The sequence below is a fragment of the Scomber japonicus genome, chromosome 13 (assembly GCF_027409825.1).
Source record: "Scomber japonicus isolate fScoJap1 chromosome 13, fScoJap1.pri, whole genome shotgun sequence".
Classification (NCBI taxonomy): domain Eukaryota; kingdom Metazoa; phylum Chordata; class Actinopteri; order Scombriformes; family Scombridae; genus Scomber; species Scomber japonicus.
In genome coordinates, this window is record NC_070590.1 from 11,084,248 (window position 1) to 11,106,652 (window position 22,405).

The 22,405-nt window shown below is 40.4% G+C and overlaps 1 protein-coding gene across 9 annotated transcripts in view; it reads left to right on the top strand.

Annotated features, from left to right (window-relative positions):
• Window positions 1-22,405, top strand: part of tcf7 (transcription factor 7) — a 77,937-nt gene that overhangs the window by 45,974 nt on the left and 9,558 nt on the right. For 4 of the 9 annotated variants that reach the window (XM_053332384.1, XM_053332376.1, XM_053332375.1 and 1 more), the window contains exons 4-10: window positions 1,421-1,547; window positions 13,622-13,709; window positions 18,353-18,442; window positions 20,213-20,332; window positions 20,455-20,617; window positions 21,015-21,122; window positions 22,291-22,338. In XM_053332384.1, coding sequence (XP_053188359.1) covers window positions 1,421-1,547; window positions 13,622-13,709; window positions 18,353-18,442; window positions 20,213-20,332; window positions 20,455-20,617; window positions 21,015-21,122; window positions 22,291-22,338 — 744 coding nt within the window. The remainder of the gene's footprint in view (window positions 1-1,420; window positions 1,548-13,621; window positions 13,710-18,352; window positions 18,443-20,212; window positions 20,333-20,454; window positions 20,618-21,014; window positions 21,123-22,290; window positions 22,339-22,405) is intronic. The other 5 variants (XM_053332378.1, XM_053332377.1, XM_053332382.1 and 2 more) reach the window with 3 other exon arrangements.

The window sequence follows — 22,405 nt, forward strand, 5'->3', positions numbered from 1 at the left end:
ACTTAATACGACTTGCACACACACACACACACACACACACACACACACACACACACACACACATCCGCCTACTGACAAAAAAATATTAACACTCACACATAAAGATGCATATTTATACCTTCCTGCCACAGAAACTGTTAAGAGTAACCAGTCCACACACACAAACACACACACACACACACACACACACACTGTCACACACACACACACACACACACAGTCCACAGTCTTGTTCAAACACATGCAGTTCAACTCTGTCCAATGCTCGCCTGATTAGCTGCCTCCAACATTGCAAACCACTGTGACATATCGTATGTCAGCCAGCATGCTGTGAGCATTAGCAATAACTGGATTTCACGTAAGTTATTGAAAGCCATTTGTAAACAGAAACATGAAAGCAAACAAGCTCACACGCAGCCTCACTTGATCATCAAAGGCTTATCGATCAAATGAGCCTCCACCTCCCCGCTCCCCGCTCCTCTGGAAACCAATGGGAGCCGAGTATAGCCCATCTGTTTTGTTCCAAACCATGTTTAAAATGTACAGCTTTCTTTTCTTTCTTTCTTTCTTTCTTTCTCGCTCTCTTCTAAATACGTGCGTTCGGTTTTCGATTTTTTCATATCATGTAGCAAACCATCCTTACACATGCTGATAAATGAGGGAAGTATTCTGACGTTCACTCGTGTGTGTGTGTATATGCATCTATCCGGAACTCAAACCTACGTTATTGCGATGTTCTTTAATCATGTTTAGCTTCTACATTGCTGAAATCTACGTCATTAATAATTCCAGTAATACAGAGTGTCTTTTTATATGTTCTTTTTTTATTTTGCTTATTTTATTGAAGTTTAAAAAAAAAAAAAATCCTGCATCCTGGAATATCTCAACCTAGATCTTAGTTTTATCATTTGAACTATTATTCCTGTTACTTATACTTTTATTGCTGAGGTACTGTCTGTTGAGTCCATTGACGGTTGCCTCCCACTGCCACACCCACTTTTTTACCAATTGGCTTGGAACAGTTAATCAGCTGACCTTTGACACATGACCTTTCCACAGAATCATGTTTAAGTCTTTGAATCCATTTGGAAGTGTCTTTTCGTAATAGGCCACTCCAATTGCCATTCCCCTTTCAGGCAATTGGCATGAACACAAACACACACTACACACACACACACACACACACTTGACCTCTATGACAAATGTCAGCCTCTCAGGACATAAATAGTATCTATAGAGCTGCTGGTCACATCTAAAGAAGTGTTTTGGATAATCTGGGTAAACTGGGGACTTCTGGGTAATCTGGGGACTTGTTTGAAACCTATTTAAGTCCCTGCAACCTCGTATCACAACAATCATGTACATTTCTACATTTCTAATGATCTTAATAATTAATTGCATCGTTTTGTCTCATTTACAGTCCAACAAAGTGTCGGTGGTCCAGCAGTCTCACGGGATGCACCCGCTGACGTCCCTCCTCCCCTACAGCAACGAGCACTTCAGCCCGAGTCCTCCACACCTGCCCACAGACATGAGCCAGAAGACAGGTGAGAACACACACACACTCACACACACACCGATACACCCACACACAGACTCAAATAAACATAGACATAAATATATACATATATATATCTATATATATATTTACACACATATGAAGTGTATTTACACGTATGCTTTAGGTCACACGGAGTAACAATAGACAAACACATCATTACTGATTTTGAATTCTTATTGAAAAACTGAATTATACACATTTCAGTGGTCTCTCTTACACACACGCGCACATGCACACACACACACACACACAGACTCAAATAAACATAGACATACTCCAGACAGCTGCTGAATTGTTGCTGAAATCCTCGTCTACACACACACACTGCGATCTGTTTGTGCTGTCGACACATCATTCATCACATCTACACACACACACACACACACAAAAAATGAGCATTGTCTCTTTTTTAGCAGAAACACACACATACGCAAGAAATGAAATATGACAAATGTAATATATTCATATTCTTTTTATTTCTTGTTCTCTCTTACATGCACACACAATGTTTGTTAATCCCCACCGCACTCCCACCCCCACCCTCCTTCCATCCCTCACACATGGACACACACACACACACACAAACACATTGAGGCACGCACACTTTGTGTGAAGTGGCAGCATCGGCTCCGTCAGACTGTGGCGGTCCCACGGCTGCTCTGAAGTGGCCTGCTCCTCTGAAGGGACCGCCAGCCACGCACACATACACACACACACACACACACACATATACACACAAGATGGAAACAATTAGGGTGACAATCACACAAGTCATCTGAGCAGCACACACAAGGTTCTCCTTAGCAAGCATACAAACACACACTGTACTCTGTTTGGAAGTCACAAACAAACACACCCTAACATTTAAACACTGTAGGGTTTTTGACCCACAGGAGGCGGGACTAAAAGGGTGGCAGTGTTGGTTGGTCCATTTATCTGTCCGTCTGTCTCACACTTCACTCCAATGAAAGATATCTCACTTACTGACTGTTGAATTTGACTCAAAATCGTCAAAAGACGAGTTAAATGGTTTTCGTCTTCAGTCATCAGTATTTAAAAACCGAAGCAGCAATGTTCCTAAATGTTCCCAAACAATCCAAACTCCCTCTTGTTATATTAAGTATTACAAAGGCTGGATACATTGTGGTAGATTTGTCACTGTGTTTAAAATGTGGTGCTTTTTTCTTTTACAAGTGGCTTTCACTCAGGGGACAGAGTGTGTTTTCTATTAATGGTAGGGGTTGGTGGTTTGAGTCCAGCCTCCTCCTGTCCACATGTCAAAGTGTCATTTTTTTTTTTTTTTTTTTTTTTGGTTTTGGTTTTTTGTTGTTATTGTTACTTTGCGAGACGTCATATGTATTAATGTGTTCAAAGCTCCTGGAAGCAAATGAAGAAGGAAACTAAACTAAACTAAACAAAAAAGTGTGCTGGATGAGGAACTTTTCATTGGAAATGAATGGGGGCGCCATCTTGGATCTCTTTTATCCATATCTCTTTATACATCCATGAACCTAAACTTCTTTATTTAGGACACTCCATGAGTTTTTCCTCTAAATGCAGTGAGCACATTCAAGCCCTATGACCCCTTTTTCCGGGAGTGCAAATGCAATCTTACTGTTCCACTTAATGAATTTCCACCACATCAAAGGTGCAGTGAGGGTGCATTAAGTGATGAGTGTAAAAACAGCAGAAGTGAACAGTAATGCTTTATTAATGGGGGATGTGACACCTTCACTGTGTAACAAAGTACTTAAATTTGAGTCTTCCAAATTCTTGAAATGAAAAATTATCCAGCTGGAGTCTTGACATCACGGATTCACTTTGGGTGTGTTTTTGACATGTTTGGTGTTGTAGCGGCGTTCTGCATTTCCAATCTTATTATAGCTTCTGTTTCACTGCAAATCAGGCTCAGTGATGTTCTCATACTTCCCTCAAGCAGAATGAATGCGTATTTCTCTGTCTCGTCATTATTATTTGCACGTTTTTCACTATCAGCCTTTCTTTTTTCTACGTGTCGGTTAGTTTTGAACTGACATTAATGAATCCTACATCACACGATAACCTCGGTAACTGTGGCAACTAGCGAGCGGTTGAGCGATGACAGCCGAGATGACACGATAGCAATGCGTAATTCAAAAGTGGTCCAGGTCAGGTCGTAGTTAAGTTCTGTTCCTGGATCTAGACTGGAGTCCACCTATTGAGTTTGTATGCTTCAGTGCCCACCACCAAGATTAACTTAACATTAGTTGCTCCACCAATGCTAAGGCTCGGGCCGACACTAAGTCTCTTTTTTTTGCCTTTTGTAAATATCAGTTAACCGACTCCAGCAAAAGAGAAAAGAAATAAAAATGGAGGAGAAAGAGGAAAGCGAGGGGAATCAAAATGTGTGAGCAAGCGGGGTGTAAAGAGAGGCGAGGTGAAACTAAAAGAGAACTTATTTAGTAATTATTCTGTGTAATTTAGTCCAATTCACTGTTTAAATGAACGTCTCCTGTATAAAAATGTATGCATGGGAAGCCCTAAATCATTTCTATGCTGTTTATTCCGCCAACACTCATGTTTTTGTGTGTAATGAACAGTGTAATGAGCAGCTCTAGGGACCAGTTGTGTTTATGGATATACCAACACACACATTTCATCAGTCTAAAGCTTATTAGACAGAAATCCTCTACGCAGTCAAAAGTTGCTCCTCCGGTAAACATGATGGATCCTACAAACTGAATGATGATGAAAACAACTATAATGATGATGTTTTTGATAATAAAAATCTCTACGAATGAGGATAATTTGATTCAAGTTATTACAACTTCATTTGGTGAAAGCAGGCGAGAAATAGAAAATAGACTAAAATGCTGGCTGTCAAGAGTGCAGGTAGAGGTCGGCAGAGTTTAGTAATGCCGTAGTGTCAGAAAAGTTTAATACAGCTGACAACCGTGAAATCGGATCCTGATATACGATGAGGTGCGATTCACCGGTCGTCTAACACTGCCTGGGGTTCCCTCTGGAGCTGCCACGTCAAAAATCCCTCTGATGTTTCCTAGGCTGAACGGAGTCATTCAAGGATTTGGACAGCGATGATGGTGGTGATGATGACGAAAGCGAGAACTCTTATTCAGAGAGAAAAAGGAGGAAACAGGAGGTTGAGAGCAAAAAGAATAGAGTGAAGAAGAAGAAAAAACCAGAAACATCAGATGAACGAAAGTCTTTTCTCAGCTCTGATTGGATATTAGAGAGACCTCAGGCAATCTCCTGCCGTCTCCATCTGGAAATCCCCTTTTGCTTCAAACACAATCTCCTTGTTGAAGACTGTGTGTGTGTGTGTGTGTGTGTGTGTGTGTGTGTGTGTGTGTGTGTGTGTGTGTGGCTGACGCTAGCAAAGTGACTCAGCTCTTAATGACAGACTGAGCCACCTGCTTCTAGCCACACACACACACACACACACACACCTGGCTGCTGCGTATAACCCTTCTCACACCATCTCACCTGAATTCTGACTACACTTCCACTCACACACACACACACATACACACCTTACCTCACTCCTCATGTCACTCGTCAGCTTGTCACAGGTAGGGATTACCTCATCAGTGATGTCATTTTTCATCTAACCTACTTTACTACTCTGTCCTCAAAGTGCTCAACTCAGCATGTATTAATATAGTTTAATACCTGCTGACATAAATTTAGAGGACTGAAGTTAAAGGGGAAGTATCATGCACATTTCCAGGTCTATATCTGGGCATGATTTACAGTAAAAAAATAAATAAAAACCATATTTATCTTATGCCCCTTTATGCAGCCCCTTAGTTTAGCCTCTGTCTGAAACAGGCTGTTATTGCTCCTGTGTCTTTAAGGCCCACCCCTTCCAGTGACCTCACTCTGTTCTGATTGGCCAGCTTCCAGAGGTTATGTACACATACAGTAGGATTTCATGTTCTCATTCTTTACCCAATATGCCATCTTCTTAAATGACTTAATTCACAAATGATCTGATGTCATCATGATGAGGATGTAGAGTTGACTTTGTAAATGGAGCGTTCAGAGCAGGTTTAAACCCTGACTTTTGACTTTCAGGGAGCATTTTTACATAACTTCACCTCATGTTTTGGAACGTTGACCATGTTTAATACAGAAAACCATGGAAAGCATACCCCTTTAAATTACCAACCTTTTTGACCACTTAAAATGAAGCCACCATAGTTCTGAAGAAATTCAAATCATCCAAGAAGTTGAGAAAAGAACAAAGATCTGGGAAAAAAAGTCAAAAAATAAATAAATTTTGAATAGTAGAAATAGATTTTTCTTGCTTTCTTATGCTGTTCATCATTTCGCGACCCCCTCACCCCACCCTCCCACCTCCCCCCAAATCAACCACCTTGGATTGTTGATTCAAGGTTGAAGTGAACGTTCAGTGGCCAGCAGGGACAAAGTTTGAGAACAGGCAAAGGCCAAACACACAGCTGTACTCCACAGCGAAGCAATCAAAAACTCCATTCATCTTTTCTTTGAGGCAACACCAATGTTAAAAATGTACCTTGGCAATCACACTTCTTTTTCATCTTTCTACTGAAAACATTCGGTGCTAGCTGTCATTACTTTCTCTGATCGTAAACATCTCCTCTTGCTAAGGTTTGACTTTTTTTTTTTTTTTTTTTTTTGACTGTTAAAATATGCGGCATGTTTTTCAAAACCTTTTTTTTTTATTATTTGAAATCAAACTGAAAGACTACACTCTCGAATAAAGATAAGGAAAAAAATCCCCATAGATAAAATGATTGTGAGATATATGAAGGTCAACAGACTCAGAATTATAAGCAAATGTCTGATTATGACTTGATATATTGTTCACAGAAAAGTTTGAGAGCAGGATTTATAGATTTCACATTCATATATAGCCCCTGTTTTCATATAGACTTACTTCTTTTCAGGCTGTATGAATAAAAACTTACTTGAGGTCCTTGACTTTGGTGATCCGATAGACTCCCACTCCAGAGTCATGGAGGTGACGTTGTTTTCTCGTCTAGCACACCAACAATTGTTCTATATGGCTCCTATCAAATGTAGCTGTTATAGTCAAATAAAAAGTGTGGGTGCTCTTATATATTCTAACTGTCCTTTTTATTGTGAAAGTCATCCAATAAAGCAAGGGATGTATTTTACTAAAGCCGTGGAAGGCGGAAGTGGAAGAAGCTGGTTAAAGAATACCCACCTGTACAGGGACACAGGGACTGAACTCAGTGAGCAGACATGTGATGAGCACACAGAAGCAGCCTGAGTTCAAGAAGAAGAACTAAAGCTGGAGCAGGAAATCTGTGCAAGCAACAACTTATCTGAGTGCAAGCAAACAGTTGGAGAAGAAGTAGAACAAATCAGGGGCAGCTTTTTGAGGGAAAGAATGACAAAATATGAAGTAAGCAAACCGTGCTTTCAGATAAAAAGACCACTCTCTTGAATAAAGATGGGAAATGTAATGTAATATTTGTACTCTGCCAGTTATTTAGTGCACCATTGTCCTCTCACACTCCAGGCCTATAATTATATCACTCACATATAAGTGATGCATGAGTGGTCACTTACATTTAAAGGTTACTGGGCTTCTCTCTCTCTCTCTCTCTCTCTCCCCCTCCCCTCTCTCTTCTTTAAATCAAACCTTTTTTGTGGCCTTGTCCCTCTTTCAACCATCAGCATGAAAATTCAAAATGTAACTCCTGCTCTGCTTTAAGATAGCTCCTGTGCTCGTCCTTCTCCTCATGACGTCATGTTGGTGACAGCCGATGACAGCTGCTGTCACTACTGATCACAGCCTCTGACTATAGTAATCGTGCACTGTTTGTGAACGGGGAAAGTCTTTGGTTATACTTCTGTGCACAGTGTTGACACCTGTCATCCTTTATTGCATGTTGAGCTCCCAGCTCTCACTTTATTCTCACAGCACAGTTTACTTCCTGTGTAGTTTCCATCAGCACCCACTGTATGTTTTCACTGCTGCCTAAACGTTACCGCCAAACCGTCAGTAGTAATTCAGCCGCTGATTTTCCCTTTAATTTCCCCTTATAGTCAAAAGTAAGAAAAACTCCTTACAGTGTGATTGTGATGTCATCGCTGTCTTTCTGTCTGTATTACTGTAACATCCACATGCACATCAGCATGCAGCAACTGATATATCACACATATTTAACATATCTAATCTTACTTCAATTGGGCCGATAAAGTACATTATATGCAGATTATTTTTTGGTTAAATACATACTTCCAATATTACAGTTACCATTCTGCTTCATGTTGTTCAGTGTTTGGATAGGTGTGGCTACACTGTGAATACATGCATGTCCACCCCTACATTTTCTATATCAAATTAAAAATCCCTCCTTTCTCCGGTTGTTAGTACTTGCATAAAATGTTGATCATTAACTGCAAGCAATTATGTGTTTAAAAAAACAAGTATTGAAAATTTAAAGAGTACATTTCAGCCATAATGAAGAGGTTTTGAAGAGGTTTAACACACAAAAGGACACCCAGGTACACTGCTCACTAAGTGCCCTGTGTAACCTTTATACACTTACATTTCAGCCTGAGATGCTCTACGCGTGTGGACAAGAGAGCAAGAAAATGTCGGTCAAATTTCAATCATTTTACTGTAGGTCTATAGTAGGTTTACTGTAAAACAAACAAAACATTTCAAGTATGATTTAGTTGTATATTTTAGGCTCAAAGGGCTACTGCCGTTAAAGGGTTAATTTCTAGTCAAAAGTAAGAAACTCCTCACAGGATGTGTTTTATGACTGTAACGTTCCTCTTTCTGCATGGTGCACTTGGTTTATGAAACTCATTAAAGTTTCTTCCCTTACTTAAAATTGGAAGTTGAAGTTGAGCCCAGTTATGTTTGCAGCATTTTTGGGGCTAAATAAATATTTTCCTAATCCACGTTCTAAATTTAGCTGCAGTGCAGTTTGAAAACATGACAGTGGAGGTTCAGACTTTGTCACACCTAAGCTCCGCTTTACGTCATCATCTCACACGGATACTGCGAGAGACTTAAACATAAGAGACTTGCAGTGAAAACTGTAGGGATGTAAGGGATGCCAGTTTCCGTGGCAACCAGACTCCTTTTTTTTTTTTTTTTTGGCTCCTGTTTTTTGTGTACTAGTTAGATCATCTGACTAATATCACAGTTAATATCTGACAGCAGATGAAGAGCAGAGAGGAAAGTTGTAGAGGACAGAAAGAAAGGGCTCAAACCCACATTGACATAAAACATCTGTCGTACTAAACACTCAGCTGAGACAAACAAAAAGAGGATTTCTATTTCCTTTTGAAATCACAGTTTATTATTAACACTGGTATAATTATGTAATACAGGATCACATCTGTCACATTTGAGCTGAGCAGAGTTCATTTGTCTGAAAGATTAAAATGTAATAATGTTAACATGTAGTAGCAGCCATTCACATTTATCAATTGCTTATAAATGTATTTTTTATTGTTATAATTATTTTAATAGACTCTTTATTAATCTTTATGAATTCAATATCTGCCACACTAGGTTTTCATGTTCAATTAATTAAAGAAAAAGCACGTATAATTTTCAAGGCAATTGTAGCACAAAAAGTTAACAATAGGAGTATTCACGTAGCATCATCCTTCATAAACAATATTGTACATAAAAATGCTTTACAAGATAATAAAAAGCAGACAATTGAATGATCACTCATCTGCGTCTATCTCTGGCTGTGGTAGTATCCTCCTGTCAGTTTGTGTTTGACACTGTGCAACCCAGCTGGTCAGCTCGGTCAACCATAACACTGCATCCAACGTGTGATTCAAAAGTGGAGCTGTTCACAGTCAATCCAGCGCCGTCACATTGCTCTCACTGTGTCTCATAGACGGCTGTTGGCTCAGATGGTAAGACGTTAGAATACAGTGCAACGCCATAAAAGCAGAAACACGTCTGCTGACGGTCACACTGTCATGTGTTGAAGATTAACACTCACTACATGGTTTCGCATGGTCTTAAGGTATTACATGTGTTGTCAAAGCCTGATAATAACCTCCTCCAACAGTGGAGGTCTGCTGCACAGAGGAGGTCTGCTGCACTCACTGACATGTTCCTTCTTTACCAGGAACACAAAAACTGATGTGTATTTTAACTTAAATACACAACTGCTAGAACTGAAGAATAGATAAATGCATTATGTGCTACTGTTTATTTAATGTCTGCTACATTGAAATTAGAGTATATATGTATATGGATGTGTATATATGACCGATACCGGGATCGGACCCGGATCGGACCCGGACCGGTACCAGTGTGTTTATATGTGTGTGTGTAAATCTTGTGAGGAGCACCTGGTCGTGGCTGGTTTAAGGTGAAATGATGTTCTTTCCACTTCCAGATTATGGCCCCAACAGTGCTCACTGGAACATTCAGAAGCTGTATATATAGATGTATATAAAGGCTAATGCATTGTTGTTTCTGTGGGATTATACAGTAATAAAAGTAGACAATACTGGCAAGTTATTTCCTTTATTTCTGAGATCTGTTCCTAATCTTAATGGCATGTCGGACAATATGATGCAGTAACAAGCTCACGGAGCAACTTGTTTCCCTCTATGAAATAAAATTTAGACTTTTGCTTTTGTCATTTTTATCGCTTTAATTGTTCCTAAGTGGTATTTAGAAACCAGAACAGAAAACAAAGCAAAAATCACATTAAGAGAAAATGAATAGAACACAAGCTAGTACACACGCTATAACAGTTAATGAATAAGTACACTTAGTAACTCTCTTGCAAGAAAACTTCAGCTTAAAATTCAAGCAGTACAGCACATGTGAGAAAATGACAAAGTGATGACAAGTGATGACTAAAGTATCAAGACTAGAGTCACTTGGCTGCATGAGAAAAACTATGTATTGGAAATTAAATATGATAATAAAATGACAGCCATAGTCATATTAAAAATGGATTTCATATACTGTACTGTTGCACTGTAATAAAAAAAGTTTTACTATTACTCTCACTTTTGATGTTTTCTCTAACAAAAGTAACTGTTCCGGTACATCAGTTAAAAAATTTGTCAGCATTCATTACCGCCCTTACTGTAACAAAACACTACAAACTTTCTTCTGGTCTTTGGCCTCTTTTATGTACACCACACAGGCAGGTTGTCAAGTCATTTAAAGGCTCAGATGCTGCATCGCTTTCACTCTCAGTGGTTATAACCACCACAGCACATTATCAGCACTGGAATACTATTTTCAGCTCCCTTGACTCTCGGTTTAACATGCACGCGTTCTGATACCGAGCTCACGCAGAGCCAGTTTGACTCAAATGGTTTCCCTTTGAAGTGTTTCCCGAGACACTGACATGGAGACCGTGAGATAGTTGCTTCAGTTGTTATTAGACGGCCCGCTTTAAAAGGGGCATTCCAAAGAAAACTGCCCCATTACTGCTTTTAATTTTCCCCTTCAAGGTTTCCCAACAACAAACACAGGGCTAATGGTGTCAAACGCTGAGGCAAGAAAACGTGACTTACAGAAACCAGCGTTAAGTTTCCATCACATTCAAGTGTGACAGACTAATAGCTGAAGTAAAAAACCTGTCGATGCTGAGTTTAAGGATTTCTGTTTTGATGGTTGCCACTCAGTCATTTCAGGGAACATGGTTGATACAAGTCAAAAAGATGTTAAAGTCTGCTATCTCAGCATCTCTAAAGTTTAATCCCATTAGTCATCAGTGATCTTAAGGGTGCCTTCTGCTAAAACAACAACACAGGCTATTGGGTTGCCATGGTTGCATCCGATTTAAAGGATCAGTCCCAAAACACACATTGATACATTTTTCTTGCATTAATCATTCCTCCTGTTCATCCTGGCTATTAAAAGATATCTTAATTATGTGCTTTTAATGTAAATCCACAGCCTTCTTTTCATTCATTAGAAGCTAATATGAGGCTTCAGCTGTCAAAATGAGTCAAATAAGTTCAATATCCTTTTAAAGTGACATCAGCTGCACCTGAACAGGAACCTAACTGTGGAAGATATCCACTTTATTTGACTAACACAGATGGCTGAAGTATTGTATTATCTTCAGATGAATAGCCTGCATGAACTAGAGGAATGATTTTAGCTGTCCATATAAGCACCTGACAATTGTTTTTAAAGACCGACTCGAACAATTGTGATCCGATCCTTTTTAAAAAGCAGCTGTTTTATATTTTACGTCTGAGGCAGAACTGTACGACTCTCTACAATTCTCCGCTTCAGTGCTCGCAAGCTAAACTCTAAGCTACACGCTACAAGGCGCTCCACCGCCTGCTGTAAGACACACAGCACACACAAGGCCAAGGGTAAACCCCCGTGTTTACAACAAGTGGAGTTTACCCTGATAAATGTTGAACCTTGTTTACATGTCTGAGCTGGATAAACGCTACTGAGAAAAAAGCCCCTTCTGCCTCTTCAACTCTCTTTTCACATGCATTTATCATATTTCCATATAGTGATGTAAACAGATGTGGTTGTGAACAATGATGGTAGTGACTTTTTTATTTTTTATTTTACTACAATAAATCTCATTTAATCTGTGTTTAAATACCTGGTAGGGTGTCCGCTAACCATTACTGTAGTAGACACACTTTACTCAAATAGAGGAACACTTACTTTGGTTAAGTACAATCATCAGAAGTTGCTGTAAAACAATATGATTCATGCACAAGCTCATGCCTCTCATTTAAAGATATGTATTCATTAGCCTGCTGCATCATTGGGTATTTACTTTATTTCCTGATTTGAGGTTCTGTTGAAGACTAAAGAGCAAAAGTTTGTTCATAAAAGCCACATTATTTAAATAATAAATAAATATAATGTTAATATAAATTCATGTGACTAAGAAAAACATATGCAAATTCATCTTGTTGTTTGTTGTAATCCAGTGAAGTCAGGGTGCAATATTAACTTTATGGACAACTGAATGTTTAAATTTGACTAGCCACTCAGTGAATAGTGAATCTACCAGCCACATATTTTACCAGCATGTGTCTCGTAGCTGGTAGCTGGTGCTGATTTTGTGTCCTGAGTGGAGCTTCTGCTGAAAAAAAAACATGCCAAATAGACAAAAAGAGAGCAGCACAGAGACAGAGAAATAAAAGAGGGGATGCAGAGGAGAGGGGGAGAATAAATTAGGGGAAATACCATAAAAGTAAACTGGGAGGATGGATTCTGGGAAGAGACACAGAAGAAGAGAAGGACGACTGTGATAAAGAAGGGAGAGGACATGAGAAGGGGAAGGGAGGAAGGGTGTGGTGGGACAGACAAGAGGGAGGGGAGGAAGGATCGGAGTGGTGAGACAGGTCGACTGACTCAGTCACATTCCTGTCGTCCAGATTTATAGCGGCTCAGGGTCCTGAAGCAGGCCCGGAGCCGCGGCCAAATTACAGTCATCTACAGCATTCCTCTGCTGCAAACACAGGTTAGCAGCTGGGCTGAGCTAAGTGCTAGGTGCTGCCTGTTGACAAATGACTTCCTTTGAAGGGCACAAAGAAAGAGACCAAGAGAGACAGACTGGATATTTAGTGTGTGAGGACACAGAGTCAAGCTGTCTGTGTTTCTTTTGTTGAAAAACATTTCTGCTAAAAGTAGAGATGGAGAATGTGTGATGGTTTGTTTGTGTCCATGTTTGGGTTTGTGTCCGAACCTGTGTGTGTGTTTTAAAACTTTTACCACAGCCCCTCACTTGTATAAAATAAACCAGTGAAACCAACTGTGTACATCAGCTCACAGGTCACACACATACACACACTCACAGAGGGGTGTGTGACCTGTGTTAGGGTCATCTCGGTGCTTAATACCAGGTTCCCAGACTACTAATAGCGCTAATAGCCCAATGGACTCAGGGCCAGAGGCCACTGACCTGACCTAATGAGCGTGTACCTGTTTAGAAGACAGAGAAATTGCAACATTTATTATAAGTGTATGTGTGTGTGTGAACTTCTGAAGCAACAATATGCTGGTCACAAGAATAGATTACAATGTTGTTAATGTGTGTGTTTGTGTGTGTCCTAAAGGCGTTCACAGGCATCAGTCCCAGGACCTCTCAGGGTACTACTCCCTCCCTCCAGGCAGCGTCGGCCAGATCACTCCATCCATGGGCTGGTGAGTCTCACACAGACACATACATACACACACATGCACACACACGAATACCTGTACACGCTGTGACTCACTCAGTCCTTTGTGTACTTGAGTTGACCTTGTAATAACTCACATTCATTACCTAACATTAAAGGAATGCACCAGGTAGTATTTTTTTAACAATAGGGATGATGAGAACTGATGCTACACTGTCATGTTGAGTACTGAGTGACATTACATCAAATGTGAGGGAATAAAAACTGCTGCAGCTGTTATTGTAAATGATTAGCAGCTAAGTGCAGCGGGGTTGTACCTGAGATTGGTAAAACCTCACAAAAGAGGAAACAAAGTGATGGAAATGTAGTAAGGAATGATGCAGATAATAAATAGCACTCATTTTACACTACTATATGGATAGCATTATACTGTGTGTTGCTTCTAATAACATGAATTATTTCTGTAGTTTAATTTAAACTCCCAAAACTGTATTTTCTTGAACACAACTTTCTCCATTAACCATTAATCCTAAAATATTATTTTCATATTTATTCATTTTCCCAAAAAGTCCTAATCACTACAGTCCTCTATCACTATGTCACAGCATCACATATACACACAGACACACTGTGACCTAGGGCAGTGATCCATACATCACCGTCTCACCTGCTGTCAGAGCAGATGACCTGAGGTCCCGTTGGCATGGCAACCACCTTCTTTGATCCCCTGTGTTTAGGACTCTTTATTTCGACCTTACGGCCTCTAGTCAAAAACAAAAGGAATGCAGGCGACCGCTAGAATGTATATTAAATATCATCCCGAATCATTTTAAACAACGTGACGACGCTCACCGCTAAACTGCATCAATACACACTGAAGGCCTGTGTCTGAGGAGTCACAAGCAAATCCTGTTGACATGTTTACTGAGTCCAAAATCAAATTACCAATAAAGAGACTTTATGTGGTTTAAAAGTGAATATTGTTGCCAAGAAATCATCTCGTAAAGCAGAAACAAGAGACGTCAAGTCACGCACCCAACCGGTCCAGGAAGATGACCGGCCAACCAGAACCCAGCTCTGCTCTAGGTTCCCCTCATGGGGGGGGGGGGGATGTTGCTGCTTCTGTAAATAACATTGTGAAGAGTATCTGCTCTACATGAAAAGTACCCTGAGATAAGTTTTGTTATGACCTGGCGCTATATAAATAAAATGGACTTGACTTGACATGTAATAATACCTTCTGATATAAATATGCAACTTCCTCAAGATGTGCTAGATTCTGGGAAATGTTGCAGGTAGATTTTGAAAATTGGTGTTTTTGGCTTTTATCCACAACATGTTTGGTTTACAGTAGCCAGAACTCCTCTCAGCCTGGGTCTACCCTGGATTAGATTTTTTACAATAGTTGTTTATGGGGACGGAGCAGCAGCAGCAGCAGCAGCAGCAGCAGTGATGAAGAAAGCTTTCTATAATGGCCACATCTGTTCCATATTCAGCCGTTTCATTTTTCATCAGTTGAATTAAGCGTCGATTATGAGCTCGCAGTGTCACGCTGGTTGATTGTGAACGTCTAATGTATCTGTGCGTGGACAGATCCCCGGCAGGAACAGTTAAAGGCTTACATCAAAATGTCATGGAGATTTGGATAGGAAGCTTACAACTTAGTGTGTGCATTCGCTCACATGTGCGTGTTTGTCAGTTGTTCATGTTTCTGTAGGACGAGCTGTCTGTCCCCCCAGATCTCTCCAATCTGACGTCAGACATTTTATCTTTTTCAGACACTTCACTATGGATTATCACAAGTCTTATTAACTGCTAATCTCCTTTAACCCAGATTATCTGCTTGTTTTGGCCACTAGTAGTGTGCTTTACTGGTTGAAGAAGGAGAAGGGGGAACATGGAGAATGTCAAACTTTTGTTTTCTGTTGTTTTGACAATTAGCCTCCCGTCCCTCCTCGACCACCTCCGTATGTCCCCTGGCTTTTGTTGGCTGATTGGTTGGTTGCCCCGGGGTCAGGAAGCCGTCAGGAATTATTTCGTTGTTTGTAAGGATGCAGCTGTGCAGTAGCAACCGCTGTGATGGAAGCATGAGTCTCACAGACATGGTGCTTTAATAAATACTAGAATGAGAGTTGAAGTAGATGGTTATAGTCGTGTTAAGGTACGGCGACCTGGAAGCAAAGACGTCATGCACTCAGTCTTTTTGAAGGATCACAGTGTCACAATGTAATGTTAATTATCTGCTTCTGCCCCCCATCACTATTTAACAATAAATGAATGAGCCTTATTAACATGATATTACATTAAATAGCAATATTAACTGGTTAGCTAGCCAGCATGGTTACTTATTTAACATTAAGTAAGGAAAGCTTAACACATAACTACTGATTTTTAACTTATTATTTAGCTCTTGACTCCACCACTAGGTAGCATCCACTACCTGCTATGGGTCACATTTCAGTGCTGCAAATTTGCTTTGACAAAAACAATAATTGAACTTCTAATAATAGCAAAGGACACCAATCTGACTCTAATGTGAATTATTTGTGGGTTATAATTAAAATTAAAATCTCTAATGCTTAAGTCAGTTTAAATTCTGAACCTTTAAGTAATTACGAATTGTTTAAATTCACACTGAGAGCTGAGAGCTTTGTTGCTGAAGTATCTCTCTGTCCTCAATGCTTGAGCAGCTGAAATTATAAGTATGTGGGAGGTTACAGGCCAAAGAGTGAGAAAATGAAGCCAAAACTCACATTTTATGGACACACGTTTTTTTTCTCAGAGGCAGTAAAATAGTACTTATTGGTGCCTTTTTAATAAATACCTGTAGAGCAGGAGAGCAGCCAGATGTCTTTTTGGAGCCTCCCAGTATTACGTGATAGAAGAACCAGATTAAACAAAGCATGAAAGCCGTCGCCTCTTCCCGCCATTCACCGACATTGTCAAATTCGCCACCTTTTGAATGGAGCCAGCGTCGGTCTGTAGGGGATGTAATTACTTTGTTGTCACTCGGAGTCAAAGTGTAACAAAGACAAATTTGCGAGCTGCTGACTGGCACAATAGAGAAGGTCGCTTAGATTTCATTCCAAGCATACCTCTGTTCAGCCATGCCTTTCACACAGGAGGTATTTTTCTGTTCTGAGTGTGCGTCACCATCACTCAGGAGGCAGCTGTTTATCGGGATTTTGATATTAATGACGTGTGTGTGGTGCTGCTCCGGACTGGACCGACTGTCTTAAATAAAGTCAACTGATAGACAGATTTATAGATTGTGAGACTTGGTGTGTGTGTGTGTGCAGCTACGTGACGAGATGAAAAGCAGTTTTGGGTTAAACTGCCTTCATCTGAAAGACACTTGACCTGTTTTGTAGTGTGACCTCAGTTAAAACAGGATTACAGCATGAATGGTCCTCCACAGTTCAGGAATTGAGCCCAGTGATCTCTGGATCTGTTCCCAACCCAGGGCCTCTGCTCCTGGGCTTCACTGTAGCGCTGCCTCCTGTAGGCTGACAAATGGACACAGTTGTGGAAGGAGAGGGGGAGATGAGATGAGGAAATGTGTGTGTGTGTGTGTGTGTGTGTGTGTGTGTGTGTGTGTGTGTGTATGTGTGTGCGTGCATTCACTGAAACATGAGGATGAATCAGTGAAGGGGTGTGGTGGGGGGTTGGGGGTGGGGGGGGTGGGGTGGGGGGGTGGGTTGTATTGGCTCTCAGGAGGTAGAAGTGTGGTTTTCTACATATCAAAGGCTCTTGCTTACATCCCATCCCCACCCTCTACCTCCCATGGTGTGTATGTGTGTGTGTGTATATGTGTGTGTGTGTGTGGGGGTTTGTGTGTATTTGTGTTTCTGCTCCTGGTAAGCCTTGTATTGACACACAGCTGTCAACAGTGCTGATCCAGACACTGCGGGGGATCGCCATGCATCACAGCATCACAAGAGGTTCTACAACACATACTTTTATAGATGGGAAGTCTTATCTTATCTTATATACTTAAAAAAAAGGGAGCATTCATCCACAAGATTTCACTTTTTAGAACAATGAGCAAATATTCTGGTTGTGTATGACAGAAATATATCAATTAAAAGTTATAGTCAACATTGAACTCATATATACAGTGAGGACCATAAGTATATATACTAGTCATACTCCTCAAAAGAGCTGTATCTCCCACACACTTCTTTCTGTATTGATGTAAGTGTACTCTAATGAAAGCTGAGACTTGTAGTATTTATTCCAAATGAAATGTGCTGCAGAACAAAAAAACATGAGTAACTGTCCAAATACTTACTGTCTGAAGATAAACACATTATATTAATTACTGTATAAAGAATTATGGATGGAACAGCAATCACAGGACAAAAATAACAACAACTGGAAGAAAAAGAACCATTATTTCTCATTCCAGCTGAAACCATTGATTATTTAAAGATGTTTTCAAAACACAAACAAAGATGCGGAGTGGTGGACAAAATGCAAGTTTGGAATCCACAAAATAGTACTTCTTTATCACGATTGTACACATATTTTAGAAGGATTTTTAGAAATATTGCTGGAAGATTTGAATCAAATAAATTGACCTGAAGGACTGAATGTCCCCACGTGGGATCAACAAACTTTTATGTTGTAAAGCTTTTGGCGTCTCTCCCCTCTGCTGTGCTGTGGCAGGCAGAGCCAGCCAGTCTATCCTGCCCTGTCCTCCTGTGGATTCAGGCAGCCCTACTCCTCCAACCTCCCCAGCGCCTCCTCCTACTCCAGGTATCGTAGTAGCCGGCTGGCTGGACCGACCCGAGAGAGAGAGAGAACCAGAGAGAGAGAGAAAGCAAAAACAAGCAACGCTCTGCATCAACAAATCCTGTTTATAGCACATTTAAAAACGCCTGAGCCAGAGTTTTCCATTCACCGTCGGCTTCTGTGTCCGCTTTCATTGGACAGCCGCTGTAAAAGTCGTGCTGGAGGCAGTGTGCTGTAAACAGGACGAGTTCAGTGTTTCGCCAAAACAAGCTGAGTCAAAGCAAACGTAGCCGAGCCAAGCTAGCCGCTGTTGCAGAATACAAAAGCCACACACACACACACGCACATGCACACACACACAGCCTTTTTATTCCTTTTGTTCCTGATCATGTCCATGACACTCACTAATAGAACTAAATGGAAAAACATGAGTATAATCCTCATGACCCTGCTGTGAGTTTCTTCATATTTTACAGCCAAGTTTGTGTGTGTGTGTGTGTGTGTGTGTGTGTGTATTTGCTTAAGCTGTAATTCTTAATTGAAGTCATGTGATCCTGAACTACCGTTAAAGATCTCTGTACACACTCACACACAGCACACACACACAGAGTATGCCTGCAACAGACAGGTGCTTTCTTGCCACAGCGCTTTACCTGTTCTCCAGATCATCTGCTGGGTCTTAAACACAAGATCCTCATTCATGTAGAGTGAACCAGCCTGTCATATGGTTTGTTTTAGACCTGCATGATGCCTAATAAGTGTTTTTTTTTTAGATGAACACAGCAAGCTAATGAAAGTTTTAAGTATCCAAAATGGATCTAAATTTTGTAAATGGTAAATTTGCTGCACACCCAAACTCATCTTGTGATCCACTTTTTTGTGTGATGAAATGATCTTCTATGTGACATAATGAACCCGAGTAAGCATTGCCTGACTTGCTTTACTTATACATTTAGTTCATTTTGTATTACTGTTAGTTGTTCAGTAAACCTCACATATGAGCAGACAATTAATGCAGGTCAAAACAAACAATATGAATGTTTTTTTTGGATCTTTTATTTTTTACCCAGATGTTCCTTCAGCTGCCAGCAGCTGACGCTTATTGCTGCTTCCTTGTCGGTCAGACTTTGTGTCGCCTAAACAAAATCTCAACTGTCTGTGAGGATGCTGAAGCAAACCTGTTTTTTAAAACTCATAACACATCTATTGTTCTTTTCTTTCTTATAAACAAAATATCTGGAAGTAGAATCCCCCAAATATCTGTCTTTTAGGCTGATTAACAGATGTGTTTCATATGGATGGTATTTATTGACGATAAAGATGTTAATGTGCACTGACTTGAGTTTAGACTCCACACAAGAAAAGGTTTGAAATGTAAAGGAGTATTTTTCCCCCTCTCTGTAAAGGCAAGGGTACCCTCTAGTGGTGACAAATGTTTACATCATGACTGCATGAAAAAATCAAATTCCCATTTTCAGCTCAGTGCTTGACATGAACACCAGCTTCATATGTTTAGCTTTTAAAGAGTTCTGGGCCTATCCTCCTATCTGTTTATAAAGGCAACCATCCTGTTTTCAGTCAAATTGCTGCAGGAAGTTTGATTATCAGCCAGTTGTGGATACTTGCAGATTTGTTCCCGGCTTTTTATGCTTTTAGGCTCTTTGCTTGCTTTGATGCTCACCGTCATGTCTGCCCCCATCTCAACGCATTGCTCTGAACTGACTGAAGCTTTTCTGTCACACTCTATCTCTTGTTTTTCTGTCCTCCTCTGCCCTTCTCTTTCCCCTCCACCAGGTTCCCTCACTCTCTGATGCTGGGCCCCTCAGGCATGCATCCAACAGGGATCCCCCACCCAGCAATAGTGCCCCCTTCAGGCAAACAGGAGCATGACCAGTATGACAGGGGCATGTACGTGTAAGTATCAACCTAATTTCTTGTATAGACAAACTTACCAACAAACAAAGGGGGAAAAAAGCAGATTCTGATTTTTTTTTTCCATCTCTGCTCACCCCCCCACCCCACCCCACCCATTTCAGGAAGCCGCAGGTGGAAGCCAAGCGGGAGAAGGAGCCCAAGAAGCCGGTCATCAAGAAACCCCTGAACGCCTTCATGCTCTACATGAAGGAGATGAGGGCGAAGGTCATCGCAGAGTGCACGTTAAAGGAGAGCGCCGCCATCAACCAGATTCTGGGACGGAGGGTGAGGGATGCACACACACACACACACACACACACACACACACACATGCACACACATAATGCAGACTAATCCTGTTTCCAGGTCAGTCTGTAATTTCACACATGAGGAACATGAGAGGACTTTGGTAAGGTGAACTCTGTTCTCACGTAGTGGTGCTACTGAGATCACAACAACACACTGAATGGTGCTACTGGGATCCTGAAGAATGAAATATATTGTACAGTTTGAACAGATCAGACACAGATCATATCATCATCAAAGCTCTTGTGACGGCAAAAAAAAGTGTTCAGAATTTTAAATGTAGCTGATATTTTGGTGTTCACATTTTATCTTTTCCTTTTAATTCCCCATAATGACTTAATTTTTCACTCTTGTGTGTTTGTGTGTGTGTCTCCAGTGGCACGCACTGACCCGAGAGGAACAGGCCAAGTACTACGAGTTGGCCCGGAAAGAGAGACAACTCCACATGCAGCTCTACCCGACCTGGTCTGCCCGCGACAACTACGTAAGGACTTCCTCTTCTTACCCATTTCTCTCTCATCATAAGACAAAAAAACATAACCAGGAGTATAACCAGTAAGAAAATAACCAGTAAGTTTCTAAAGTTCTCTCACTTGTCATGATTTTTAAACCTGGACTATATTGGGAACCATTACCAGAATAAAGAAGTCATGTGGTTGCTTTGGTTACAATATTGGCCTTGTATCAACTAAACATTTAATATCAATACAAAAGAATAGTGTAGTGTTATTTATGATGATTGAATATGTTATTACATTATTGACAGCCATTACTTACTAAAAAGATATATCTTTAAATTAGTATGCCATATAACAATATTAGATTATGATCATAATCAGCTACAGTTTTCTTTAAATGTTCCATATCAGCGGATGTTGCAGATTGTGTAAATTACACAGAACTTCATTTTCCATTAAAACTGATTCACAGCAGTTGGCAGTAAACAAGATTATCTTGTGGTGAGCACAGTTTCCAAAACAGTTTCCAATAATGGAAAGTAAGGAGAAAAATGAAAGAAAATGTCCCTTAAAGTAGTGAAAAAAGACAAAAATGAGCTAAACCATAGTACAAATGGTGTTTTAAAAATCCATTGTTTTATTATTGATTTTTGTTTTAATCAGATTTTCATTTATTTATCATTTTGAGGAAGGAGTAAGGAAGCAATGAGAGCTATTCATTATTTGAAGTTATTATGTAATAGAGTATTTATTACATTACATCACTAGATACTGAGTTTGTTCCTGGAGGTCCAACCACTCGACTTCTTTGCTCTCTGGTTTGATTCCCTGTAAATGAAACCAAAGTTAAAACAAACAGCTTAGAGTTCAGTAAACCAGAGCTGAGTGAACCGGGATTGATCATCTTTGTTGTTCTCACCTCAGAGCTGAAGAAATTACTTACTTAACTCACCGGCTACTGCCTCAACAACCTGCATGATCATTGGCTCTCAGACCTGTCAGTCATAAATTCATAAAACATTACAAGACACTTTTTGTGGCATGAAATGATTGATAATCCCACAGTAGAGGAGATTAAACCTGTGGGGTGCATGTGTTTGAGAGTATCTGCATCAGTCTAATGTGTTGGGGGATGTGCTGTATCTGGGCTGCTGTGTGCCTCTGACTTGTCAGTTTGCTGTTGAACTCTTGCAGGAGGCGGGCCTTAGCGGGGTCGCAGGGGAAAAGAGTAAAGCTGATTGGGTAGGGACACGTCTTATGGTGGATTTATGCCTCTGTGGTGGAAAAAAATGTGACAAGCTGCATGAAA